Below are 27,714 nucleotides of genomic sequence, written 5' to 3'. Positions count from 1 at the left end.
GGAGAGCGGCCGGCGCTGTGGGCTCGGACCTTGCGGACCCGAGCCGGACCCGTGCGGTGCGGCAGCGCGGCCCTGGATGCTGCGAGGACCGCGTGTGTCGCTCCAAGTGTGCGGCGAGCTCAGAAGTCCGTTTTGATTCGTGATCAGCCTTGCCCTCCGAGCCCCGCGTCTCCTGCGAGCCGTGCTGGGCGTGATCCGAGTCGTGCACACTCTCTGGGTTCATCTGCTAGCACCCCTGACTAGCAGCTATTTGTAATCCTACAAGTATAGGCAGGGTTTATGTGCTTAGATTTGGTGTAAGCAAAAAGATACAGTCTCTTGTAAAGGTTGAGTTCACACAGAGGGAAGAATGTACATGCTTGTCTCTCCGAGTTAGGAAAGACGTGTCCACATCAAAGGAAAGGAGCAGACCGAGCTTCAGGTGAGAGGCCACCTCGGGTGTCCCCTGTCTGGCAACTTCCCAGTTGACTTTTTTTTTCCTCCAAAAATGCAGAGTTGAGTGTATGGGGATGTTGTTCTGTCTTGTTTTTTAGACCGTGTTGGAATACTCTGGTTTCTGGGCATGATCTCAAAGACACGACTTTTGAGTTGAATAATTCCCTGCCACTGACTGTTTTGTGACCTCGCAGAAGACCTTGTCGTCCTCTGACTTCACTTTTCCTTCTGGAAAAGGACAACAAATTAGGACCCTAGTGACCTTTTCTAATAAGAAATAACCTTTAACCCATTAATGGGTTTCCAAGCCAATCGATAATGTAAATTATGATCTGATACTTCACACTTAGTTGCTTTTCTTTCTTGCTTTTTTTTTTTTTTTTTTTTTTTTTTCAGGTTTTCACTTTGCAGTTCAGGCTGGCCTTGAACTCACTTTTGTAGCCCAGGCTGGCCTCGAACTCTCAACGATCCTCCTGCCTCAGCCTCCCAAGTGCTGGGATTACAGGCATGCGCTACCATGCCCGGCTTAGTTGCTTTCCTAACTATTGTGTTTTTATCGTTGCTAGTATTAACTTTTTTTTTTTTTTTGGTAAAGGAAGATTCTTAAATTTTTTTAAAAAAAAGAAAAGGAAGATCCTTGGAGTTTGGTCATCGGCAAAATATTTCAAGTTAAACTTTCTGGTGGCTGCCATCAATTCCTGCTGACTTACACAGTGATGCTCACGTTCAAATGGACCTTGGCCTTTATCTGATCCAGCCCACCCACCTCCTCAGTATGATGAGAAAGGAAAATGGTTCCTTGTTATTCATGAACGAGTCACGGTTTGAAAACTCGGGGGAACTGGTTGCTGAATTGGTCATTTTAACGTTCTCTCTGGCCCCCAAAGGGGCCGCCTCTTTTCCTCCCTAGTTAATATTTAAGTCTGTATCTCAGCAGTAGTTGACTTTTTATCCAGAGGAGTAGACTACTTTTTCCCAAACTCTCCAGGCTCCAACCCAAGTGTACCGATTCAAGATTTCCTGGAGAGACGCCTGGTAATTGGAATGTTTAACAGCTGCCACAGGTAGTCTTTTCAAGCACATTTGGGGCTCTTTCTGCCCCAGGATTGCATCTCAGAATGCAACCCAGGGGTTGCATCGCAAAGTGCAGTTGGTGGGCAGGCCTTACCAGCCTGACCTAGGGTCATGTCACACGGCAGAGTCTCTCTGTGACCTGGGGCCTGCTTAATCAGTATCTGCATTTTGAACCTTGTGCACGTTTACAGTTGAAAAGCCTGGAGTGGATCATGGTGAATGAAGGTTATTGGTGCTCTGTGCTGAGCCTGCTTCTGAGAACTGGTGATATCTGCTCACCGTTTGTGATCGCCTTTGAGGGGTGTGTGTGTGTGTGTGTGTGTGTGTGTGTGTGTGTGTATGTATGTGAGAGGATCTCACTCTGCAGGCCAGGCTGTCCTTGAACTTCCAGTGCTCCTGCCTCAGCCTCTTGAGTGCTGGGATCACTGGCATGTACCAGTGATCATACCATCCACCATACCTGAATCTCTAATTGCCTTTTTTTTTTTGTACCAGAAATCAAATTTAGGACATCATGTCTGCCAGACAGGCGCTTGTGCCACTGACCTAAATCCCTGACCCTGAATCGTGTTTTTATTCACCTTGTACAGATGAGGCCCCCAGCTTTAGGGGCCCATGGGCCCACCATGCTGGGGGAGCAGACATTTGCACCCAGGTGCATGTGACTTAGTGGAGCACCTGACTTTTGCTTCGTGCGTGCTGCTTTCCCGACCTCCTCTTGCCTCTTGCACACCCAGCACAGGCTGCTGTCTAAACTCAGAACAAGCCTGTGGAGTGAACTTTCACCTTAGGTCTTTGCAAAGCTGGTGTAGTGTGGCTCAGGACGTCCGAATTTGGCTTCTTTATTTGGTGTTCATTTCAAGGTTTTCTTTAAGGTTGGTTGAAGTGCCGCTAGCGGCTATGGTGTGATGGTCAGCAGGGGTTTCTGATGTATGGGGTTTTTATGGGACAACCAAACACTTAGGAGGCCCCCCCAGCCCCATTCCATAGGAACAGGGTAAAGCCCACTTCCCAGAACCCTGAAGTTCAGGTGCAGTAACTTGCAGAGGCCTGACTGATGGTGAACTCTTGCCTCCTCCAGGAGTATGCAGTGCCCACCCTAAGCTCCAGAGAGTTGCCTTTTACGGAGCGCAGCAGCACCATGAAATCCAATCCTGCCATCCAAGCTGCCATTGACCTCACAGCAGGGGCTGCAGGTAATTTCAGAGAAAACCTAGTCTTCTGTATTCCTCAAGTACTGTCTCAGCAAGATCCAGGGACAGGGGTATGAAAATATTCCTTGTCACCCCAGAAGTAATATGTTTTAATCTTGGAGCAAATCTATTTAATGGAAGTGTAATATTGTTCAGAGCATGGCAAAAGGTAATTTCTGTTGTATTAAAACTTTTAGTAAGCTGGACGTGGTGGCGCACGCCTGTAATCCCAGCACTCGGGAGACTGAGGCAGGAGGATCGTTGCGAGTTCGAGACCAGCCTGGGCTACAAAGTGAGCTCCAGGCCAGCCTGAACTGCACAGCGAGACCCTGTCGCAAAAAGACAAAAACAAAACAAAACAAAACAAAACAACAACAGCAAAAAGCTTTTAGTAGGGTAAAGTGCTGGGGTGAGAACATCCCTAGCACTGCTGGGAAACAGCTCAGAGACGAAGTCACTCGTTCGTTGTCACACAGGTAGGGTGTACAAGTGACCTTGGATTCCATCCAGTCCTGGACCTTTTCAGCTCCTTTGCAGTGCAGAGATAGCACCATGCTCTGTCTGTAGGAAATGCTGGCTACTAGTCTGGGTGCTGGGAGAGGAAGGATGGTCTGCTTTAGAAGGGATACATATTCCATGTGTCTTAGAGCCAGGAGGAAAGGAGAGAGGATAGGATTTTTTAGGGATGGTCAGCTAAGGCAAGCCCAAAGGCAGATGGGAGCCAGTGCTAGCCACATGCTGGTCATTGCATTAGAAGCAACGCAGGCATAAGCTAGGCATGGTGGTGCATTTCTGTAATCCCAGCACTCTGGAGACAGACAAACAAATTTGAGCCCAATCTGGGCAATTTAGCAAGCCGCTGTCTCAAGTAAAAAGGGCTGGGGATGTAGCTCGGTGCAAAGGTCCTGGGTTCAATCCCCAGACCACAAAGAAGAGGAAGAAAAAAAGGGCAGGCATACCAGGAAGCTCAGCCTGAAGCTAGCTGTGGAATTGGACTGATATGGTGTGGTGGTCGTTTAGCTTTCCAGAAGAGTCCTGTGCTATCTTAGGACCTGCATTGCTCACTTCCTGAGTGAACCTGTGGCTCCCACACTGATCCCTGTGAGGATTGCAGCTTCACAGGCTGAGCAGGCCAGAGGGCCATGTTGCCCAATGTGCTCTTATGCAGTGGGACCTCCTGGGTCAACAGATCAAGAGCAGTTAAGGGGGCTGTCACCTCTCACCCTGTCCTTTGCCCAATTGGTTTCCCTTTTGGAAAACAATCAACGATTCTTCACCAAGGTAGCCTAACAAGGAAGGTTGAAGACAGCATGTTACAGGTACTGACAAGGAGCCCCAGGCAAGGGCACCACTCCCAGGTTAGAGACCACAGGAGTGTTCAGCCTGAACGGCAGGCCTGAAGGTTGGCAGGTTCCGCCCCTGCAATCTCGCGCCCTTTGGTCTTGTGTCTTTGGATCTGTCCCCCACACTGCATGGGGAAGAGCTGCTGCTCCCCACGCCCCGGGGCCCCGGCCCAGGTGGAAGATGGTGGCTGGGTGTGGTGTGCGGCCCCTGCCGGCCCCTGCCTTCTCACCATCAGAACACCCTGGGCATGGTCTTGTCTCGGGAGGGTGGTTAGCCACAGTGAGATTCTCAGCTTTTGGCATTTTCTGTCCTTCAGTCTGTCTATCAAAGACCTAGGATCTGTTGTGATATAGTTAAATAGCATTCAAGTATTTGGACACCATGCTTATACTTCAGTCAGTTTTAATGTGGATGGCAACCGTTTTGGCAGGAGCCTGGTATAGAAGACATTTGCGGTGGGCATGTTTTACTGAATTCCACCATTACCACCTGTCGTACATGTGGGCTCTTTGTGTCCCTGACGGCTCTTTGTAGGTGTTTCTCCCAGTGCTTAGCAGTACAGGGACGCCCCTTGCTAAGGCAGAGTTGCCCTGGCTGCAGCTTCCAAGGCCCGCGAGCTCCAGTGCAGGGGCAGGGGGCCTGCGTGGGGACTGGTCAGAGAAGGTACCCGTTAGTGACATGTGGAGTCCAGTCTGCTGTGAGGTACCCAGAGTACAGATGGAAAGCAGCATTGCTACTTCCAAGGGTCCTCGTGTCCCTGGCTAGTATGGCTCCTTACTTTTATGGTATAATTACATAACGTTCAGGTATTTGATAGCACTCAGGTATTGTGATATAATTAAATAACATTCTGAAAATTTAAAGCACGCATTTATAGGGAAAAGCTTTCACTGCAAGAGAAAATGAAGGGAAATACAGCTCTGGCAAAGATCAAGCCAGTACCCTAGCAAAAAAGTAAGAACAAATAGGACAAGACTCCAGCTTGAGCCACTGGAGGGAGCACAGTCTGATATAGGGGGTCAGCTGGCCACCCAAAAAACTAGGAGCTCACTTTTTAAGGGCTGGCTGAGGTGGGACAGGGCCCAGTCAGTTAGCTCAGTCCTGGCTTTTTAGCTCAGGTGGAATCCTCATGACTTGAGGGGCAGATTTAATTCCCATGGGAAGAATTCTAATGGCTTGAAAGGCAGCCTCAGTCGTGTGCGGCTGTGCTGGAATCCAAGATGACATAGGTTTAGGATAGTGCAGATTTCTGGCTGCCTCTGTGAATGTCGTATTCTGGTTTCTTCCATTGTGAAGGACAGTGAGATAGACTAGGTGAATTTAGGGCTGATAAACCTTGATCTGCCTTCTTTTAGACACTCCTTAAATGACTAGCCTGTCTGTATGCAGAGCTGAAAAGAATCTGACCCAGAGTTTCCCAAAAGGAAGGTCAAGTTTTGTTCTACTTTTACTTGCACGTTGGACATTTGTAGGCCCAAATGAAGAGTCACAACTTCTAGCAAAAACCACATTTAAGTCCCTGACTGCCTCAGAAAAAAACCACAAATCATGCCCTGTGAGGGCAGCCCCCTTCCTGGAGGTGAAGGAGTAGCTTGGTACCTCCGCCGCCCTGGTGTTTGGGCGTGTAACCTGGTACGGTCCGGGATTTTTCTGGCAGGAGCAGAGGACCCCTAGTGCTTCTAGCCAAAGCCCACCCACTGGAGTGATTCATCTGTGAGCCCAGAGGCGGCTGTGGTCTGAGGAGCCAGGGGTGGAGCACAAACGTGTTGCTCTTTGTGTCTCTCCTTGTTTTAAACAGACAGGTTTTCTGTCCAACTCTTTTCCTCTGAAGTGCCAAGAGGTTGTCACTGTCCCTGTCTGCACTTGCCGTAGGAGATTCCAGGAAAGGATCTCAAGCCCTAGACCAGTGGGACGGGGCATTTAAAGAAGATAAATAATTGAGTAACTATGGGTCCGAGGCCAGGTGTATCCCAAAAGTGAAATCTCCTTAAAGGGAAACCTGGGTAGTACTTTAAGAGTTACGTTAGGGTCTCTGACACTGTAACCCAGCCAGTGCTCTGACACCTCCGTTGCGGCGAGCAATGATTGTAGTTGGGGAATGGGGTTATTTATTATTTATCCTCTCAAATGCCAAAATGAAAAACTATTCAAAAACCTTTTTTGATTGGAGCAGCCTGAAAACAAAGTGCTTCCCTGCCCTGTTAAAAGGCACCGTGATTGGTTGAGGGCTGTGAGGTTCACCTGTCCCTCCGAGCCACCCCTTCTCCATCAGTACTGCTCTGCCCAGGTAGATGGCTCAGTGCCCGGGGATTCACGCCCTGTGTGTGAGGAGCTGACAGTCTGAACGTTGCCCTTGGTTAAACATGAAATGCCACAGTCTGGGCACCTCTCCTGCAGAGTGAGGGGCTGACAGCTGTGACGTGCAGAGGTTCTTTTCATTTGTCTCTGTAAGAGAAAAACATGATTGGAATTCTGGCTTCTACATAAGTAGGGAAATATTTGGTCCCTGTAGTTATCCTTGGCTTTATGCACTTAATGGAACTCTGAGACTCTATGAGGTGTTGGACCCGGCAGCTGGTGTTGGTGTTCTGAGTAGTCACCACTCACGTGAAAGGGCAGGGTGGGACCAGGTGGGGTAGGGTAAGTTACAGATGAGGGGCGGAAATGTGCATTTTGCCCTGCACTTGCCTTCCTGCTTCTCCCTGTTAGAAGTGGAGTTGTCACAGATGCCTCGCAAATGTGTATTGTAGTAACCTATGTCTGCCCCTTTCAGGCATATAGAAGCTTCTCAGGTCTCAGGGAGGGTAGTAAACATTAACCAGTGGCTCTTTTCAGAACATTCACCCCGGTCCAGGATCTGGCGTTATTATGGGATAATCATAGTTCATTCTTATTGAAGCAATCTAATACAGTCTGTGTGATATTCTTACAGTATGAAAACATATACAGACTATGCTGAGCACTGGTAAACTTCAGTGCATTTGTGCTAAACAAAGATAAGTTTCACTTGATTCCTTAATACATATTATTAATTGGTAGGGCTAAAATTAAAAAGCATTTTTCATAGGATCAAAGATTTGGCACTCCAGGGATTAGCCAAGCTCCTGTTTCCTTCCTGGCATTTAGCACTCAATGATTTTTCTGATAGTTACCGTAATTCAGGGACTTAGGCAAAAAGGAGTGACCATCTCTTCCTAGGTTTGCCCCCTCCCTCGGTGTGGCTTTTGTCCCACCCACAGTCCCCGCTGTGGATCAATCAACCACCAGTAGAGCAGGCGGTCTTCATTTTCCTTTAACTTCATGCCCACCCTGGGAAATGGGTGAGGAGCAGGTGCTCACAGTCACATTCCCTGTCCAGGAGTCCACAGGAAGTTGGGCTCCAGCTCTGACTGCATTGCTGTCTCCTAAACATGCCACACCTTTGCAGCTGGACTTGGATTTGGGGGCGCCAAGAGTGTGAGGCCCTTAAGGGTGGGACTCAGGTGCCAGGCCCCGCTGTAGTTGTGTCCTGGACTCAGCTAGGTTTGAGGAGTAACATGGTCAGAAAGAATTTGTAAATTGCCTGGGTAATTCCTCCCGGGGTGGGCCGCGGTACCGCGTTCCCCGATGACTGAGGAACCTGTATGTTCTTGCATGCATTCCAGGGGGCACGGCATGTGTACTGACCGGGCAGCCCTTTGACACGATGAAGGTGAAGATGCAGACGTTCCCCGACCTGTACCGGGGCCTCACTGACTGCTGCCTGAAGACCTACTCACAGGTGGGGTTCCGTGGCTTCTACAAGGGCACCAGCCCAGCGCTGATTGCCAACATTGCCGAGAACTCGGTGCTCTTCATGTGCTATGGCTTCTGCCAGCAGCTGGTGCGGAGAGTGGTTGGACTGGAGAGGCAGGCAAAGCTGAGGTGAGTCCGACCCAGTGCCTTGTGCTTTTTCAAAGATACTAACATTGTTGTATGGCCAGCCTTTGAATGGTCGCTCACAGGAGGAGCGTTTTCCTTCTTAAAATAAGTACCTTCTTTTTGATGATGGTGTCATAAGCTGTCTTGGGGTAAACCTTGGAAAAAGCATATGCATTGTACAAAGGAGAAGCACCCCGGAGGCTGGTGCTGGAAAGACCCGCCCTGGCAGTCTGGTATCTTTGGGAGGAAGCTTGTCCAGTGGGCGGAAGTGCTGAGCTGAAACCATAGACGCAATGTGGGACCCAAGTTTTAGGTTCCACTTCTTCCGCATGGTGCAGAGTGTTGGAAGAGGTGCCCTGAGACAAATAGTTTCAAAGAGGAATATGGAACTTTAGGAGGTGTTGGAAACGTAGGCAAATGCTGGTGAGCCCCTTACATTTTGACCCAGTCTCCATCAAACGTCAGAGTTTGGCTCGTGCTTGGTCTCTCCCAGGATGTTATACAGAGACCAGACTGTTCAGAAACCACTGGTGTGTCGCGTGAGCACCTGTTTCTCTGCCTGTCCGATACAGAGTACGCACCTGCTTTGCTTCTGTCAGTGAGGGCCACACAGACGCAACATGTGTGAGCTCCTTAAGTAATAGCCACCCCACCTTCAGTCATTTACAGTTCTTACTTGGCTTGAGTTGCAGAAGGCAGTCTGTGGATTGATCTGGTTGGAATTAAAAACCCTGCTGTGACTGATGTAGGCTCTTTGTGTACTAAAGTGTCTCCAGAGACAGGTACAGGACTCAGACCCGCCCTTAGAGAGACAGCAGTTCTCTCCTGGTGGGTGGAACTTTGTTTCTAAGGCTCGGGACTGGATAAGATGGCCCAAGGCGACAGTACAGGGTAGAGAGGACAGCTGAGCTCTAGAGAGGACAGCTGAGCTCCGGCGGGAAGGAGAGAAGAAGTAGAGGCAGAGCAGGTGTAAGCCAGAGTGTGTGGCAGCCCGGGTGGAGGCTGACAGAAGCACAAGTTTCCCCTCAGCAGAGGAGACACATTCTACTTGAGGCCTGAGCTCGAGCTCTGCCTTGGGCTCCTTGAGGAGGTTCGGCACAGAAGCGAGACCAGGCAGCAGAGCGCACCTGGGTGAGGCTGTGGTGGAAGAAAGAGGCACTGCCCTCCGAGCAGAGCAGCCCTCCAGCCACAGACAGAGGTGGTGTCCTCTCACTTCTCACAGAAGGGATCAGACCCCGCACCCATTTTATCCCGTGAAGACTGCGGTGCAAGCACAGTGCTTTTGTAATGAGAACCACGAAGTACCCTGTAGCGCTGTTTCCCCCGCACCGCTCCCAGAAGTCTGTGTTGGTGTCCCTGAGAAGGGGTGGGGAGCAATCCGGAGGTGGTTATGTTCTGTGGTATATACAGCATCTTGTTTATTAACACGCTCCTGCCAGCCTGAAGCACTGGTGGTGCATGCATGACCACCCAATGGGACTGTCCCATGCTGCCCAGTGGGACAGTCATGCATGCACCACCCGTGGTTCAGAGCCACCTGGCAGTGAGGCGTGAATTATGGCCCTGTCCTGAACGGGCTAAATATGCTCTGTGGTTCTTCAGGGAAGCAGCTGTTTCTTTTGTTTGTTTGGTTGGTTTTTTTGTTTTGTTTTGTTTTTCCTGGTGCTGGGAATCGAACTCACGACCTTGCGCTTCCCAGGCAGGCGCTGTGCCGCTGAACTAAATCCCCAGCCCCCAGCCATTTCTTTAACGTGATCTGACACAGCACTGCCGGCTTTTCTGGGCCAAGGATCTTTTTCACCCTGAAGAACAGTGTTTGCTGTTGGCTCGGGGGGGGATGCTAAGAGCCTGCTAAGCTCTGGCATAGATGTTGCATCTGCATGGCCCCCACTGTGACCCTGAGAGGATTAAGGCAGGTGTGTCATCTCCGCCTTACAGGTGGGGGAAACCGAGGCACACGTGTTGACAGCTAATGATCACCAGGCCCAGCCATGCCTTGTGGCTCATCCCTGCTCAGTTCTGCTTTCCATGAGACCACATTTGAGGTTCTGGCGCATTTCGTAGGGCTCTAATCCAGAGGGTTTGTCAAGAGCAGTGAAGGGAAAGAACTGCTTGTGAGGAGCTGCTGCGAATTCCCGCAGTCCATTGTAAATATTTGTCTGTTCCTGGTTTGAGCACGACCCAGAGTGATGGTCTGTTGTGACCTTTGGCTAGATGGCGCTTACACAGTGGGAATGCTCAGAGCAGGCTTGTTTGTTTGTTTGGCTGAGAAAAGTCTGCTGAGTAGATGACAAATCTTTGGTTCTTTCAGAACCCATCTCATGCCCATTGCCCTTTCTGTTCCAGTTCTGTGCAGTTAGACCATGCAGAACTGGGTGCCCGAGGGCCTCATTTTGTGTACGGGTAAGTGGAAGTGTTTATTAGAAAGCCAAAGTCCACCGCAGACCTGATTTGGCCTTGTCTTTGCCCTTTAGTAAGGTGCTTGGCGTTCGTTCAGACGTCTGAGCCATCTGTGCGCCGGGGGTTGAGTAGACGTCCACGTTTACTGACTGTCACCTTTGTTCCAGCGACTTGGCGAGCTCAGGTAGTGACCCTAATTGACAGTTCCCTGTCAGGTTGACAGCGAGTACCTGAGGGAGGCCAAATACAGATCTGCAGGCCGACTGGAAGGCAGCAGGAATCATCCTCAGCTTCGGTTTTGAACAGATGAGCCAAGAAGGAATGAGAGGAGGGGGAGGAAGGAGCGAACTGAAACGCACAGGACAGTTTCTGCATGCCAGGCTGACTCTCCTCCATGAGAGGTCTTAGGCTCCATTCTCAAGGTGGAAAGGAAGTCTGCCCTGCAGCTGAGCGAAAGCCCCACTCTGCACTGGCTCTGCTGAGTCCTGGGTGGAAAGGCCAGTTTAGCCCCTGGACACCCACTTGCATCTGGCCATAGCACCAAGGCTAGGCCTCCAGGGAATAGGAAGCAGGGCCCAGATTGGAGGCAGCCTTGGTCTTACGCTGTTTCACACTGCAATGAAGTTATTAGGGGCTCTCTGTAGGGGAATCAGCTGAGGTGACTCCCCTCAGGGCTTTTGGGAATCTGAGGGTGGTCTCAGCTGTCCAGTGACAGCGAGAGGCCAAGACTTAATGAGTGAGTCAGGGAACCAGTTCAGTGGTTCTGCTCATGCAGGACTGTGGCTCCCAGGACTGGCAGTACTTGCAAAACACTGTCTTGGGCCAGAAGAGGTCTTCTTAGAGGACCCCTCCTGGCATCCAGAGGATAGTTGCTCAGACTTTACCCCTGTTCTTTTTTTTTGTCTTTTTGAGACAGGGTCTTGCTACGCAGTTCAGACTGGCCTTAAGCTCACTTTGTAGCCCAGGCTGGTCTCGAACTTGTATTGATTGCCTTACCTCAGCCTCCCAAATGTTGGTATTATAGGCATGAGCAACCACGCCCAGCCATGCCCCTATTCTTGAACTCCTGTTGGACTCTAGTATCACAGCTCTGCTGGTGACTGGGCTCGTGGTACAGTCCCATATGAGAGAATGTGACTGCTTCAATTTTTATATGTGTGTGCATTCATCTCTTTGCCTGGTTTAGATGTCTAGCTTAGCCATTTCACCTAAATCACTGAGTATGTGACTCTTCCTGGCTTCCCCAGCTCTGTGTCCCATGGTCCCCTCCTCTTGCCCTCTGGGTTGTTGAGGCTGAGGAGATACCTTAGTCCACTTTCTGTTCTTCTAACAAAATACCTCAGACCAGATAACATATAAAGAAAAGAGGTTTGTTGGGGCTGGGGATATAGCTCAGTGGCACAAGCGCCTGACTGGCAAGTACAAGGTCCTGAGTTCGATCCCCGGTGCCGGAAGAAAGAAAAAAAAGAAAAGTGTTTTGCTTAGCCCACAGTTCTGCAGGGTCAAGAACATGGCACCAGTACCTGCTTGGCTGTGGTGGGACCTTCTGGCTCTGTCACGGCATGGTGTTGGTGTCATGGTGGGAGTACAGTAGGTGTGACAGGGAGAGCTCATTGGTGTTATAGGAAGCCAGAGGGACTCAGAGGGGAGGCTTGCTCTGTTGATAGCAATCTGCTTTTCTGGGAACCAACTTGAGTCTCGCCAGAGCGACATTAATTCCTTCTGGCAGCAGCAGTGCCCCCAGTGCCCTGACTACTTCCCACGAGGCCCTGCCTCCTAGAGCTTCCACCGCCTGAACACTGCCGCACGGAGGAGCAAGCTTCTGGCACGTGAACCTTTGGGGCACACACTCAAACCATGGCAGGAGGCCATCAGCTAATCAGAAACTTTCTTTTTGCAGTGCAGGTACTTTTGTTTAAAAATTTATGCTGGCCAGACTTGGTAGTGTACGCCTGTAATCCCAGCACTCAGGAGGCTGAGGCAGGAGGATCGTTGCAAGTTCGAGGCCAGCCTGGGCTACATAAATGAGTTCAAGGCCAGCCTGAACTGCATAGTGAGATCCTGTCTCAAAAAAGACATAAATGAATAAATTTCTGCTAAGTTTTCACATGAACAGTACATGTCTGGTTGTTCCAGGTTAGATTTTTGTGCAGGGAGAGATGGCCTTAGAACCTAATTTTACTTGAAGCTTAGTGTGTAATACACTGAAATAGTGATAGTGCATGTTTTGAGTGGTGGGACTAGGGGTGGTTTTTCCCCCCTCTCGGGGTTGTTTAGGCTTTATTTTATACATCACTGTGTGTCTTACATTGGGATACTGTAGAGTAGGGAGGCTGAAAAAACACTGTTTACAGCTCTGGAGGCTGAAAAATCCAAGAGCAAGGTCCTGGCAGATTTGGTGTCTGTTGAGGGTCCACTTCGTGGTTAATGGTGTTTTCTGAGCACATTTTCACAGTGTAGAGAGGGAAAGCTTGTTATCTGCTCCCTTCTTACCAGGGCGCTGATTCCATGGTGAGGGTCTCACCCTCAAAGTCCTAACTCATACCTAACATATAAATCCTCACTTGTACCTGATTGCCTCTCGGGACCCTTCCTCCAGGTACTGTCACACGGGGGGTGGGTCTTCAACGTAGGAATTTGGGGAGCGAACCGCAAACATTCAGGGCGCAGCACCGTGCCTGTAAGCGCAGCATGGATGGGCCGTCAGCCAGACTTGGGTTTGATGGCGCGCCTTCTCTAAGCGTCACCGCTCCAGGGGGGTGTGGGGGTACTGCTGGCTCCTCACGCGGCTGTGCGATCCCTAGCGGCGGTAGCGCACGCGTGCTCCCCCTGGCGCTGCCGAGGATCGCCTGCGCTGATGTCGGCGGTCTTCTCTGCTTGTGCTTTCAGCGACCTGCAGAACGCAGCCGCGGGCTCGGTGGCCTCTGCCTTTGCCGCGCTGGTGCTGTGCCCCACAGAGCTCGTGAAGTGCCGGCTGCAGACTATGTTCGAGATGGAGACGTCAGGCAAGATAGCCAGCAGCCAGAAGTAAGCGCTGTTCAGGCACAAGCGTTAGGTCTCTGTTGCCTTTGTATATTATGTTTAAAATTTTATAGTGTGTTAAAATTAAGGAGCAGAAACAGATTTATCTATGCTAAAGCATTGTGTTTCTCATACCAGTCATAGGATGACTTTCTGAAATGATCATCGGGTGCAGGGGGGGCTGCACTCAGCACCCACCCTATGGGCCATCGGAGGTAGATTTTAACACCCAGAAATGGTGCAGCCTAGAGCTTAGCACCCCTTTTCTTCCCTTGGGTGCATAGTCAATATTTGGAGGCACACAGTAGGCAGCTTTTGAACTGGATCTGTGAGCTGAGCCTTCCTAGGTACTGAGTTGAGTTCTGTGATGAATATTGGATGCCTGTTCCCAGGCTTTACATGTGTGTTCAGGCTGATGACTCCAGATCCCAGTGGTGAGTTCCTCTGCTTCCTTCCTGCCTTCCCTAGTCTTTCTGGTGCCCCTGCGAAGAGCCTGTGTTCTGAAGACATTCTTCAAAACCCATGTCAGCCCACAGCTGTTCTTCAATGATGAAATGGCCCTGCAGCTCTGCCCTAGAGTGATTTTCACATATATATGATAGTGTTATGATTTGTGTCTGGATGTCCCCCCAAAGCCTCATGCAGTCACGAGGGCAGGCTTCTCAGAGGTGTCTGAATCTAGAGCGTGTGCTGCTGGGATTAAGGGTATGTGATCGGTTCACTGATTGGTTTGGCACCTGCCTAATCCCAGCAACCTAGATAGAATGTGAAAGGGGCAGGAAGACATTGTTAAGGTCTGGTTGTTGCTTTTGCTGTCTTCTTCCGCCATGAACTGTTGCCCCTCTGCCATGTGCCACCCTGCCTTGGAGCCAGCCAGTTATGGACTGAAACCTCCACAAACTGAGCTAAATAAACCTTCCCTCCCTTAACTGTGGGCATTAGCTATTTTGTCTCAGCAATGAGAAAAGCAATTAAGACAGATATATAATTTACTTGAATTGAAAAGCAATTTGTTACACTTACTAGTCATAAAACTTATCTATGTTGCTGCCGTTGACTTAAAGCCTGTCCATCTGCTGGAGAAGCCATTGAATGGATCTAGGAGTCTCCTCCCAGCTAGAACGGGCTTCTTAACAGTGCCTGTTTTCCGCAACATTGAGATTCATTGCTGCCACTTGTATCAATTTTTCCTGCCTAGATAGAGGTCCCAAAGTGATGCCCTGAAAACTTTTTATTGAAATGGAACATCCACCAGTGCCGTGAATACACACGCAAATCATAAGTGTGCAATTCTGTAAATAGTCACAGAATGAAGAAGCTTTGTATGAAGTTCCTGGATTCAGAAATAGAATAAAACCTTAACACCACCCAGAAAACTGTCCTCGTGTACCTTAGCAGTAGTTTAAGGTAATTTAAAGATAGTTACGGTTATGTCCAAAGGATTTCAGTGGACATTTTGAGGCACTGTATACACGTGAGTGTATGTGATGGCTCGGGCCAGGCAGGCAGTGCAGCGGGCTGCATTTGTCTATGAAGGGGAGCACTGCCGCCCAAGCGTACAGCTGACAAATGCCCGGTGGTCTTTGTTACCACAGAGCTTGATCCTCCTCCTCTCCTAGCTGAACCCCCTTTTTTGAGAAAAGGTGAGAGGGAAGGCGCTAGGTCACACTAAACATGCGATTTCTTTCCCTTTTCACTGTGGGGATAAAACCTGTTGCAGCCACCATCATGAGAAGAGAGTCTGCTGTCCACATTTATGCTGTGCTTCAGCTGTTCTGGGAGGAGGGCTCTGACCTGCTTCAGAGGAGTTCTCCTGTGCCCCAGCTCTCGAGGGACTCAGTTCTGGGTGCTTTCTGCATGGCAGAAGCTTAGCTCAGCCCTCAGAATTTATGTAGCTGTCAAGTAACATTTGCTCCTTTGCTGGTTTATGTCACTGCCGTCAAAGCAGCAGCAAACACCTGACAAGATTCTCCTGAAGGACACCTCATACTGAAGAGACAGGAATCCGAGGGAGACGGATTGGGAGAACACAGTACTGTCTTCTTCTTGCTGAGTTTGGCTGGCTCCTTACTGTAATTTCAGATTTCACGTACTTACTGCGGAAAGCATGGGTCATAGCTCTTTTTGTATCTTTGATAGTGTGACTTCTAGAAATGTATGTTTTCATTTAATAAACTTTTCTTAAGAATAATTTAAAGTGCCGGGCTTGGTGGCGCACACCTGTAATCCCAGCACTTGGGAGCCTGAGGCAGGAGGATCATTGAGAGTTTGAGACCAGCCTGGGCTACAAAGTGAGCTCAAGGCCAGCCTGAACTGCATAGCAAGACCCTATCTGAAAAAGACAAAAAAAAAAAGAATAACATAGAAATACTTCCGCGTCTGAGATGTTTCTTTCCTACCAAAGGATGGCTTTTTTTTAGATTTGCTGGTTTTTGTTTACAAAATCAAGTACTTTACCTGTGCTTAATCAAGTCTGTTAGCTGGGGGGTGAATGCCCTTGTCCTCTTGCTTCCCTGCCTGTACTAACCTTGTCTCTCACTCTCCTCCAGTACAGTTTGGTCCGTTGTGAAAGGTATCCTTAGGAAGGATGGTCCCTTGGGCTTCTACCATGGACTCTCAAGCACTTTACTTCGGGAAGTACCAGGCTATTTCTTCTTCTTTGGGGGCTATGAACTGAGCCGGTCGTTTTTTGCATCAGGGAGATCAAAAGATGAACTAGGTAAGTATGTTTGCATTGATAGCCTGTGGGTGTTATGGTATCTGTTTCCTGATGTGGTTGCTGCGAATTACCTTTCTGAACTCTCCCTGTGGGGGTCTGCTCAGCACAAGTTTCTGGAAGCTGGAAAGTGATATGGCCGCAGGAGATGTTTAGCACCCTTCCCCCAGGCTTGGTGATTTCCTCAGAACGGGGGCTGAAGCAGTCTATCCAAACTTCTTTACTGGAATAACACTTATTGATTGTTCTGGGTTCATTTTAGAGAAATAGAAATGACTTTTCCCTAGTGAGGAACCACCCAGAACTCTTTCAGTACTTTTAAAATGTGGTAATAAGTCTTGACAGTGTTTGAAAGCAGTGAACACACAAGTCTGACTTGCCCTGTTCACTGCTTAACACAACTTGACAAGTGTTGACTGACACAAGCAAGGTCTGAGCACCTCACTTCTGTGTATTGGATCTGTTACGCAGTTAATCAAGCCCCCAGACTTATCTGGTATGTTTAAATAAGACAGTGTTTTCTTTTCTTTTTAATTTTTATTTTAAAGAAAATAGTACAAAAAAAAAAAAAACAATAGCAAAATACAAACAAAACAAAGTTTTTCACGGTAAAGGAAGGATTGGAGCGTTTGGGCATTAATATATTTACCTAAGGGTGAGAAGACTGTAAAAGATGTGGACTGTTTCTATGGTTCCTGCTTACTCCCTGTGGTGAGGCATTGCCGTGCTGTGGGGGACCTGCTGTTCTGTGCAGACCAGGCCGTGGTCGATAGGACCGGGGGCAGCAGCTCTGGATGACCAGCCTAAACACAGCCCTACCTAGGGCTTCTTGTCCTGGCAAGGCCCCCGCGAGACCCAGACCACCGAAGGGAGCCGTGCATTCTTGGCTGTGACAGTTTTCTCAACGAACAGTGTCCTGTAGCATTAGCATTTTGGTTTTTATCTACCTGTGGCCACTGGCATCTGGAAATGTGCTATCAGCTGTTCGTGAGATAAAATGTCATTTGCTGTTTTTCTTCTCTAGGCCCTGTCCCCTTGATGTTAAGTGGTGGAGTTGGTGGAATCTGCCTGTGGCTTGCTGTGTACCCAGTGGACTGTATCAAATCCAGAATTCAGGTTCTTTCCATGTCTGGAAAACAGGCAGGATTTATCGGAACCTTCCTAAGCGTTGTGAGAAACGAAGGTGAGTCTGCCGACTGCAGAAACAGAGTAGGTAGTACAGACGGGTCACTTCACAGTCTTGTCTGAGGTGGTCAGGTCTGTAATTGCTTTCTTCTCCCTATTTCATATCCCTTTCTAGCACTGCATTATTATTATTTTTTTTTTTGTACTGGGGAATCAAACTCAGGACCCTGTGCTTGCTAGGCAGTAGCACTACATGTTGATACACATTTGTGGCTTTGTTTGTAAAACCCTTGCCGTAGCTCATTTCCATTCTCAAGAAATTTTTTTTTTTTTTTTTTTTGAGAGAGGGTCTCACTCTATAGCCCAGGCTAAGCTGGAACTCACAGTGATCCTCCTGTCTCAGCCTCCCTAATGCTGGGATTACAAGGGTGTGCGATAGCCTGGCTATGAGATGCCTGGCTCTTAAAAATCTTTAAAGTTCATTAGCTCATTCCAGATACCTGTCAGGATTCTTTGTTCTAATCCCTGAGGTTATAAATGCTTGGAAGTAGAATACGGACATTATCAGAAAGTAATCCTGGGGGCTGGGGATTTAGCTCAGCGGCACAGTGCCTGCCTGGCAAGTGCAAGGTCATGAGTTTGATCCCCCATACCGAGGGGTGGGGGTGGGGGTGGGGAGTAATCTCTAACAGGGGCACTTTAAGGCTTTAAAGGAATGTATGACATGCTTAATGCTGAGTTTCTGGGATCAGAAATGGACTGAGCAACTTCGAACCATGTGTGGCTACAATTTTTAGAGTTATGTAGGAGAATGAGGACTAAGTAATCTTGTAAATCTGATTTTATGCAACCTGCCCCTGCTGTCACCACTACACATTAAAACTTGAGTGATGAACTTCTGTTTTGATTTTTAAGAGAAAGAGCACAACACAGAAACAACTTTAATTCATGTCCCAATACGGCACAGATATCTTCTACATTGTTAATAGTGACTTCCCTATAAATATGCATGTTTCATAGTTTTGCAAAGTTAGCAAGCATGCCCCTCCCGCCTATGTAATTCAGTCTCACAGTCCTGCGGGGTGGCGCTCATACAGGAAACAGGCCTTAGACTTCGGTGTAAGAGCTCTTACTGCTGCCTTCAGCTTCATGGTTGCCTCTGTCTGGCTGGGTCAGGCCTCAGCTGTACCTTCCGTTAACCACGCATGGAAGGGGCGTATAGCAACACTTGTTTGTGTTAGTCTGTTTAGGGGACAGGAAGCCAGTCCACCACTTGTTGAGCTTTAGTGCTATAGTCTGGATATCTAAGTGCAAATACTCCTGTTCTGTGCAGCTGCATGGGATGGGTCCTCAGTCTTTGATTGCCCTTTTGTTTTCTAGGAATAACAGCTTTGTATTCTGGACTGAAACCTACAATGATTCGAGCCTTCCCTGCCAATGGCGCACTATTTTTGGCCTACGAATATAGCAGGAAGCTGATGATGAGCCAGCTGGAAGCGTTCTGAAGTGCCTGGTGGGCCTGCCTCCAAAGCGCAGGCGTGAGGACTACTGTTCATCTCAGGGTTTCGTGGAGTACAGGAACAACGTGGAATTATTTTGATTTATTGGGAATTTCCTCTTTGTCGTCCCGTCTACCTAAACCTTAAACGTGATGGAAGCACTTCTATTTTACATCGCATAATTTCTGCCCATAATTGAAAGAGAAAAGTTGCTGCTCTGGCCCTTGATAAAATATACCAGATGGCTTGTGGCCTTGTGTACATAACTTGAAAGGCTGCATGTAGTTGTATTTGGGCATTGTTTATGCATAAAACCGTGTTATACTTGTAGTCTGGATGTTTACGTATAGAGGGAAACACAATTTGGTTCTATGGTTAATCTCAAATATTACCAGAAAACCGAGATGTGACTTTGTGTGTGTGTGTGTGTGTGTGGGTGTGTAAATGGTCATAAATGACTGCTTAATCCGTTCTAGATGTATTTGAAGTCTACTGAACCGCTGTACTCTAAGATGTTAAATGTCTTTAAGTAGTACTTGAAAACTAAAATATTCATGTAGGCTTTTCGTAGCATAGGCCTGCATAGTGGTGTGGCTTCTACATTCTTGATTAAGTTTCAGAGTGACGTTGTGGGTTTTTCCCAAGACGCTTCACTGTTAAAATGGTGCCATTCATTTTCTTGACAGGCTTGTGTTCTGCGCTCAGACTGTATTGCTAGGTGAGTCCCAGACCATCAGCTCTTTGGGAAGTAGCACGGCTCTTACCAACTTCCTTCCCTTCTTCCAGAGATCTTCCCCTGCCCCGGGCTGAGGATAAAGGACGGGCCCAGGGGATGGCTGCTGTGCTTTCGTTATCCCCTGTGAATCACAGCAGCTCCTACCTAATTCCATCTCTTGGTCCTGACCTGGGTAGCCTTGCAGTCCGTCCACTTTAGACTACTCATTTGCCCACCTGTCCTCCTCGGCTTTGCAATGGAAGCTTTTCCTGAGGAGAGTAGCAGAGCTCCCCGTTTGGCGATGCACTGATAGTACTTATGGGTGCAGCTGTGTTCTCTCAAGCACAGTGGAAACAGTGCTTGTAGTTCTCAGTCAATGAGCCCCTCCTGTCCTGACGTTTACCTGGAACCCCTGCCATGCCTGTTGGTGCCTTCTACACTTGGGGCTGGCAGGCAATCCTGAATTTTAGTAACTGTAGATGAGGTACAACTTTATAACCAGTGGAGCATAAGAAAAGCAATTTTGTGAAACTAGCCAACATGTCTTCCTAACCCAGAAAAGAGAACAAATCCCGCTGGTGATCTGATCCACATGGATCTGGGATGAACAGCAGTTCTTTGGAGTTACTGCTGGGAATCAGTCTTGTCACCGCTAAAGAAGCCTCCTCATTCCGGGCTGGTCCAAGACCAGCAGGGTGCTCTCAATAAGAAGTGTTCGTTAGAGGTCTAATGAGTCCTTAGCTCGTATGTCTGTCCGCAGGGGCAGAATGCCAACTCTGGGTGAAACCCCCAGTCTCCTTAAGCTCCCTGCTGTTCGCCAAGCCTCTGGCAACTCAGCCATTGTGCCGGGAGCCAGAGGGTCAGGGAAGCAAGGTGCGTGCTGCCAAGTACCGAGGGCTGGAAGCTCTGGACTCCGGGACAAGGGTGCCTGTCATAGTGTAACTGGTTCTCCGCTTCCTTTTTCTTTTTTTTGGTGGTACTGCAGATGGAACCCAGACCCCAGCTTTGAGCCACATTCCCAGCTCTTTATCTTTTCATTTTGAGACAGGGTCTCCTTAAGTCACTAAGTTGCCCAGGCTGGGTTCAAGTTTGCAGTTTTCCTGCCTCGGCCTCCCAGAACCTCTATTTACTTTTTTTCTTCACAAGAGAACCATTTTTCAACTTTACTTTCCTCTCCATATTTAAATGATCAGTAGCTACTGAGTGGTGCTTCAACTGCAGACCTGGATTGAGATCAAATAGAGAAAAATGGGACTGGCTGCTGGCAGGAAGGGAGCTGCCTCGAGCCCCTGGTCCCCTGCACAGTACCTCGGGGCTGGTCCCAGGGAGTGCGGTTGGCTGCTCTTTTCGCAGATCATCCGTGAATGATTTAATTCATTATCTTCAGTTGCAATTGTCTGAAGCGAGTACAAGTGAGGAATGGAAAAATGAGCAATTTGTTTCATTCTGTCTGGTTAATTTTTGGTTCAGTATGTAGGTACAGTTTGTACCATTTCAGATGTGTACTCCAGACAAAAATATAACTTGATATATTGTGTTTAAAGAAATTTGAGTCTTCTATTAAATTATTTACCTAATGTGAGTCTGTGGTGAGTTTTATTTAAGTATTTTATGTCTGTGTGAAGAACCAATATTAAGAATGAGTTACTCTTATGTTTCAGGTGGTAGTTTTGCTACAACAAGCATTTCTCACCAAGGTTCTGGATGTACAATAATTTCACTGTAGGCAAACTGGCAAAAAAGACCGTTGTTCATATACACTGGAGTTGTGTAATGATCCAGTAGAATTTCTTACTCTACCTTTCATTCTGTTGTTAAAAAAGTTTTGGATAATTTTATTCCAAGTAAGTAAACCTTGTTTAAGGAACCCTGTATCATTCTGATATATTACAGTGTAAATTTCTGAGTTTGTTTAAAGAATTAGTCACTTTGAGTTCTCAGTAAGCAATGCACTAAGGGGCTTGAACAAATTTTTAAGAGCAGAAGGGAAATAGTGTGGCAGCTCATAACTGCCAGAAATTTTGATCAGTCTTTGAGGGGTAGGAGAGAAAAACCTCAATTACAACTTTACTTCTGATGTTCACTCAATTAAGAGTCTTAATTGGCATTTCCATCCTTATTACTTTACTACTGTTGAAAAAAAAAAAAAAAACAACCTCTTCCCTGGGTCAGCTAAGTATTTTTTTTCCTGTTCACCTAAGTCTGTTACATAATCTGCCCTCTGGATAAAAACTAATACATACAACCTGTTTTGCCACAAGACATGTTTTTGTAATTAGAATTACGAAGAAGAACGTTAGCAAGCTTGAGAGTATTGTTTATGCTCTTTCCTTCAAGAGCAGCTGGAGTAAGGGGAGGAAAGGAAAAGCTTGTGGCTGGGTATTTAAGTGGAGGAGCCAGCTTTTCAGGCTTCTGGCTGGAGCATGTTGGTCTTCTGTGATCATGGTCAGCTGTGTGCCCACCCGTGTCTACTTTGGCATCCACGGCCCTTCTCTGTTGTTGCCACTCAAAGGCCAACACCGTGGCAACTTCCAGACTACCAGGGTGCTGACCGGTGTGGTCCAACAGGTTAGTGTGCTGGTAACAAAGCTACTTGTCTACCACATCCCCAAGCCCTGTTCTTATTTTCTTTGTTAGTGTGTGCTTTTTGCAGAGTTCAGGATGTATAAGAAAAGTTATCTAGCCATGCCCTCCATAATGATGTTTCTTTCAATGAGAGGCCACCCATACCATAGTGGTCCTGTGAGAGTCTATGGCCTAGTGACACTGTGTAACTGTCCATGCACGACTGCTGTGTTTCAGCAGAGACACACGTTTTATCGGTTGCTTCTTCTCCTTTCCTCATAAACAACTTGGTCTCCATGGTTGAGCCTTGCCGAAAAAGGACAATCATTCAAATAAGGGCGATTTCAATAAAGCCAAAATAGACCTCTTCAAGGACAGCCATGGCTTTAAGATACAATGGCAGGGAAAGTACTTAGAATAAAGTAGCTACTTGGTACCAAAGAAAATATTAGTGATCTCCACTGGACCACACCGGTCAGCAGCTAATGGTGTTATACAAAAGTAGAAGTCACTGAGGATGTTTTTGTCCTTCATGTTTACCAAGACCCTGTGTATGTGTGATTTTTTAAAATTTAATTTTTGTTTAGTACATGTTTGGGGTACATAGTGATTACATTCATTGTGAGGACTTGGTACATTTGTGAATGGAATGACAGCTGTGTGGTGCTTGAAAGGAAAAATGTGCTGAGGATAAGGGACTGGTGAGTGAAATATTTTTCTTCTCTGGATTTAAAACTTTTCTGTCTATCTGATATAGGTTAACAGTCTGTGAAAATAGAAATTAAGTTTTCTAATAAATCTGCAGTTACAAATGTCAAAGAAGAGAACAAGTATTTACCCAAAAATACATAAGCACATGTGTACTGGTGGGGTCACTTTTTTTTTTTTTTTGAGACAGGGTTTCACGAAGTTGCACAGGCTGGCCTCAGGCTCTCCATCCTTCCACCTCTGCATTCTGAGCAGCTAGAATAACAGGAAGGTGCCAGAGATTACAGTGTTAAAATAGCTCCGTCATTTTGATATGAAAAGTCTGTTACTTCTAAGCTCTTAAAGTAATACCTAATATTCCTGTGTTCTGTGTGTTCCAAATCTATCAAAATACAAGACACAAACTTTATGAGAAGTACAGTATATTCTTTCAAAAAAAGATGCTGGTGCCCTATCTCAAAAACAAAACAACAAAAAAGAGATCACCGTTGACATTCTACCTGTATATATTTAATAGATTTATCAGAAACAGATGCACATATATATGTATAACTATAGCTATGCCACCAAAGAGAGATTTAGAAGACAAAGTACGTAGCAGGGGTTGGGAAAGACATGATTCTATCTGAGGAAGGGAGATGCACTTTAATCAGATACCAGCTACAGGACGACTGGTTCATTCTCATCAAAATAGACCTCCACAGCAAATTGTGAACTGTAAATTTTCCATGTTTTTGGTTTATGGAGATTGTCCAGTTCATTTCTTGGTAGATAAAGCCTAAGGGTAGAAGAACATGATTGCATTTTACATTAATTAATTGTGGTGCTAGAGATAGAAACCCAGGGCCTTTTCATAGAGCTATATCCCTGGCCTTTTTATTCTTTTTAATTTTGGAACAAGGACTTGCTAAGTTGTCCTGGTTGGAATCAAACGTGATTCTCTGATCCAGCCTTCTAGAGTGCTGGCATTACTAGTGTGTGCCAACGTGCCCAGTTCACATTTTATCTGAGAGCTAACACAAAAGCCATGCAGTAGGGCAGCTTCGTTGCAGCTTTAGAAAAAGACTTGCTCACCACGATTAAGACCTCAGCCTTTTTTGTGTGTTTGTTGGTTCCTTCTACCTCTGTGAAGAGATGCAAAATACCTTAATCTTCAGTAACAAGCATGTCAGTAACATGTTACAGAGTCTTTTAACATTGCCTCTCATGGAATTAACAATATTAAGGTTTAATATATCTAAATTTTTGTGAGAGAAATCAGCCAGAGACTAGATGTGTAATAAAACCTGGAGATAAAATACTGTTTCTCTTTTAAATGATGAAGTTGGTGTTTTTCCTAACTTTACCAAGCAATATGTGAAATAAAATGTCGCAAATATCTGTAGAAACATATAAAAGTGACAATAAAAAGGATCTAATGTGTTGCTTCTAAATATGAAGATGGTATTTATTTATTTTATTTTTTTTTTTGTTTTTGGCTTTTCTCCGGTACCGGGAACCGAACTCACGACCTTGCACTTGCCAGGCAGGCGCTTTGCCGCTGAGCTAAATCCCCAGCCCGAAGATGGTATTTAAAAGGACAAAAGTATCCTTTAGCCAGAACTACTTTTGAGAAATAGCAAATGAAGCTCCACCTAGTTTTCTCTATTGGAGAGAGCCAAAATTCACTGTGTTCATGCAGAAAAAAAGTGGTAAATTTACAAAGAGAAAAAGCCCCACAAAAAAACACCCCGGCCAGGGAGGTAGCTCAATGGTCTAGCACTTGCCTGGCAAGCACAAGACCCTGGGTTCGATTCATGGTACAAAAAAAAGATAAATTTTTTCCATTAAATCCAAAGTTCACTCCCTCAAAATCTATGAAATGTGTCTGCGTTACAAATGTGCAGACCCAGTGTTCCTTTACTTGGCCTTATTAGACTTGAGCTGTTCTTAGATCCAGCACAGACTTGAAGAATCAAGTCTCTGATTGGATGTAGCAACAATGTCAACTCATGTTACATAGAATCACAAGCACTTCCTCAAGTCTGAGCTGAGCGATTTTTAAAGTATTTTTCCTTTTATATCAAGTGGCATGATAATATAAAAAAATTTCACTTTCTTGCCACTATTACAAAACTGTTTAAAATGGAGAATTTATAGACTCAGGAATGAGTTTCCAGATATGGTAGAAGGTTCTTTGGAATAATAATCTTCTTTTTCAGTTACTAATTCTTCCAGTTACTAATCCAGTTACTAATTCTTCCCAATTCAGTTACTAATTCTTCCCAATTCAGTTATTAGAAAATCATGTTTAAATATGAGACTGTAGGCGCACACACACACACACACACACACACACACACACACACACACACACCACGGAGACTGTTAAATGAATGACTTTCTAGTTGACTGCAGTAATAGTTATCATGTTTTATAGCTTTTGCTGTAGATACAGGTGTACCAACCAGCTTTTAATCTAGCAGCAGTCTCCCTCAATCACACGCTGTTTTAGCATAAAATTTGGTGGTCAGTCATCAGTACAGTAACACTTCCTGAGGACCTGCCATATTCAAGGTACTGAGCAGATGCATATTAAGCCTCCGCGGGAGGAGTTCGTTCTCACAGTCAGGATCTGAGCCTATCACATCTCACCTTACACTTGTGGGGCAGGGACATTGAGGCTAACCCAACAGCAAGCCTCAAGCACAGCTGTACTTTTAAAGTAATCACATTAAGATGAGTAAGGCCATGAAGAGCAGCGACTCAGAATTTTTCAGGTCCCTATAAACTAAATTTACGACGGTAGGCAAAAATCTTGTCGTTACACCTTACATTCAGACACTGAAGATTAAGCTGTTTCTATTCGATGACACTATGTCCCTACCTGTTTTTCTGTATAAAAGACGTGTGAAACCAAAAGAAAAAAGGGCAGTTGTCATAGTACTTGGGAAGCTCCTAAAAAGACATGGTTAAAGGAAAAAATAAAGGTTATTCTCATAATAAAATTGATACTTAATGATTATAAAGAGATTAAAATTATTTCTTTATATATTCATCAAATTGTGTCTATCAAATACAAGCACTCTGTAGTCTATAACTGACATTTAAGACACAAAGGAGGCTTTCAAAGGATGTTGTTTCTCTTGCTGTTTGTATCAAAATTTTCAAGGAAAGTATTTTTTGAGGGTTGGAAGACGTATTATCTTTATTTAATCGATAGTTTCAAATAAAATGTAAGGCACAGTGGAGAAAAACAGGTAAACTGGACTTCATTAAAATTTAAAAATTTTGTGCATTAAAAGAAAGGAACGGGTTGGGAAGCCATGGACCAGGAAGGAATGTTTGTAAATCATGCCTCTGAGGAAGATCTTTTATCCAGAATATATCAAAAACTTTTATAACTCATCAACAAAAAGACAACCCAAATAAAAAATGATCAAAGGATTTAAATGGACACTTCTCCAGATATTATATCCAGATGGCTGCCGAGCACATGAAGATTCTTAGTCACAAGAATGATACCACTGCACACCCACTAGGATCACCATAAAATAAAGCAAAACAGAAAAAAAAAAAAAAGCATCAGTGAGCATGCAGAGAACTGGAGTCCCTTGCACACGGCTAGAGGGAACATAAACTGGTGCAGCCATGGCGGAGAACAGTACAGCAGCCCCTCAATTCTGTAAATGTAGACTCACCATATGACAGGAATTCCACTTCCCAAAATGTATTTTTTCCAAGAATTTAGATACTAGTCATTTAATTTGTTTTTTGACAGTGCTAAACAGAATCTACTGAGGACCTATGCCTACTTATACCCAAACATATTGTAGTGAATTCTGAAAAGTTTATGTGGCCTTGGCATCTATTGTGAAAGTAAGTTAGACTTTCTCATACCAGAAACAAGGCTCGGTCACCCTGGGTGCAGGTTTTAGTTCGTGCTCCCCTCTCAATTCCTCGGTATGATCAACCCAGATATTTGCCTTATACAACCAATCTGCTGGTGAGCGCTTTCCTGTGGGACATCTAGGTACAACTTACTTATCTTGCTCCACTGTCCCCCATACTCAAGGGAATCTGTGCAAATATGTCATAGTGAATACTTCCCGGTCTCACTGCAACTCATGAAGCTCATGTCCATCTGCTTTAAACCCACCAGTTAGACCTTCCTGTGGGAAAGCTGCTAAGATTGGACTCCAATAAAGGCTTGGATCCTAGGTCTCTCTGTCTCCACTGCCCCCCGACTGCTGGTTGAACAGATATGTCTTGGATGGTTTCCCCCTTCCCACTGGCCCTGGGAGGTATGCTGCCCTCTCCTCTATGGGTTTTGTAAGTACTAAAGCACTTCTTCTGTTCTTTCATGTGCTTTGTTGCGTGACCTTCTCTCTGTCTCACCCGCCCAACACAGCAGAGCTTAGCTCTCCTCTCAGGCTCTCTAGGAGTGGCCATCTTAGTAGGAATAAATTAGACACAGATTAGACAAGGGTCACAAAGGCATCTCCCAGTATAAACACATTTCCTCAGAGAGGGACACCTGGTCACCAGTTGGACACTCAGGCATTAGGTTATCCACCAGGATAAAGAAGTATCCTGTGAGAGACACATTGCTAAGCAGCCATACGCACCTTGCCCGGAGCCCTGTCAAGGTAATGCTAGAATTTATATCCACTTTCCAGAGAGAGACCCAAAGACTAAGTTAGAAGAAAATATGACACGTATCATCCATTTCCACAAAGTGTAGCCACACTGAATAATTGATCATCAATACTGATAATCACAGAAGTACTTAAATACTTTGAAAGTGCTTTCATGTCATAACCTTGATAATCACAAAGACTAGATATTACCAAGGTTCCCCTGTTGTTTACACCATGGTTTCTGCATAGATTTCTATTTGAGAATTCAGAGTGGCTCCATATTCAAGGGGCATCTGTCAGATATGGAAACTATCCAGACCACTTGCTTCAGTCACTCAGTATTTAATAGATTCTCTTCCAACAGGGAGCCAGCAGAGGATTAAGGAAGGTACCAGAAATA

At 46.2% G+C, this 27,714-nt stretch overlaps 2 protein-coding genes across 2 annotated transcripts in view; one reads left to right on the top strand and one right to left on the bottom strand.

The window, feature by feature from the left end:
• Nucleotides 1–2,590: 2,590 nt before the first annotated feature.
• Slc25a15 (solute carrier family 25 (mitochondrial carrier; ornithine transporter) member 15) lies at nt 2,591–20,999 on the top strand (the record flags this gene model as incomplete). Its single annotated transcript, XM_013515895.1, is given in 6 exon segments — nt 2,591–2,705; nt 7,691–7,949; nt 13,236–13,373; nt 15,917–16,086; nt 17,108–17,266; nt 18,589–20,999. Coding segments are annotated over 6 exon segments (906 nt in total). The 3' UTR covers nt 18,714–20,999.
• Nucleotides 21,000–23,196: 2,197 nt separating this feature from the next.
• Nucleotides 23,197–27,714, bottom strand: part of LOC102011792 (phosphatidylinositol 3,4,5-trisphosphate 3-phosphatase TPTE2) — a 42,987-nt gene continuing 38,469 nt past the window's right edge. The window contains exons 9-10 of the mRNA XM_013515893.1: nt 25,562–25,632; nt 23,197–23,473 (exon numbers count right to left, since the gene is read on the bottom strand). Of these exons, the coding sequence (XP_013371347.1) occupies nt 23,356–23,473; nt 25,562–25,632 (189 nt within the window). The 3' untranslated portion in view covers nt 23,197–23,355. The remainder of the gene's footprint in view (nt 23,474–25,561; nt 25,633–27,714) is intronic.

The sequence above is a fragment of the Chinchilla lanigera genome, unplaced genomic scaffold (genome assembly GCF_000276665.1).
Source record: "Chinchilla lanigera isolate Chin_1 unplaced genomic scaffold, ChiLan1.0 scaffold00030, whole genome shotgun sequence".
Taxonomy (NCBI): Eukaryota; Metazoa; Chordata; class Mammalia; order Rodentia; family Chinchillidae; genus Chinchilla; species Chinchilla lanigera.
This window is presented reverse-complemented; position numbering and strand designations above follow the sequence as displayed.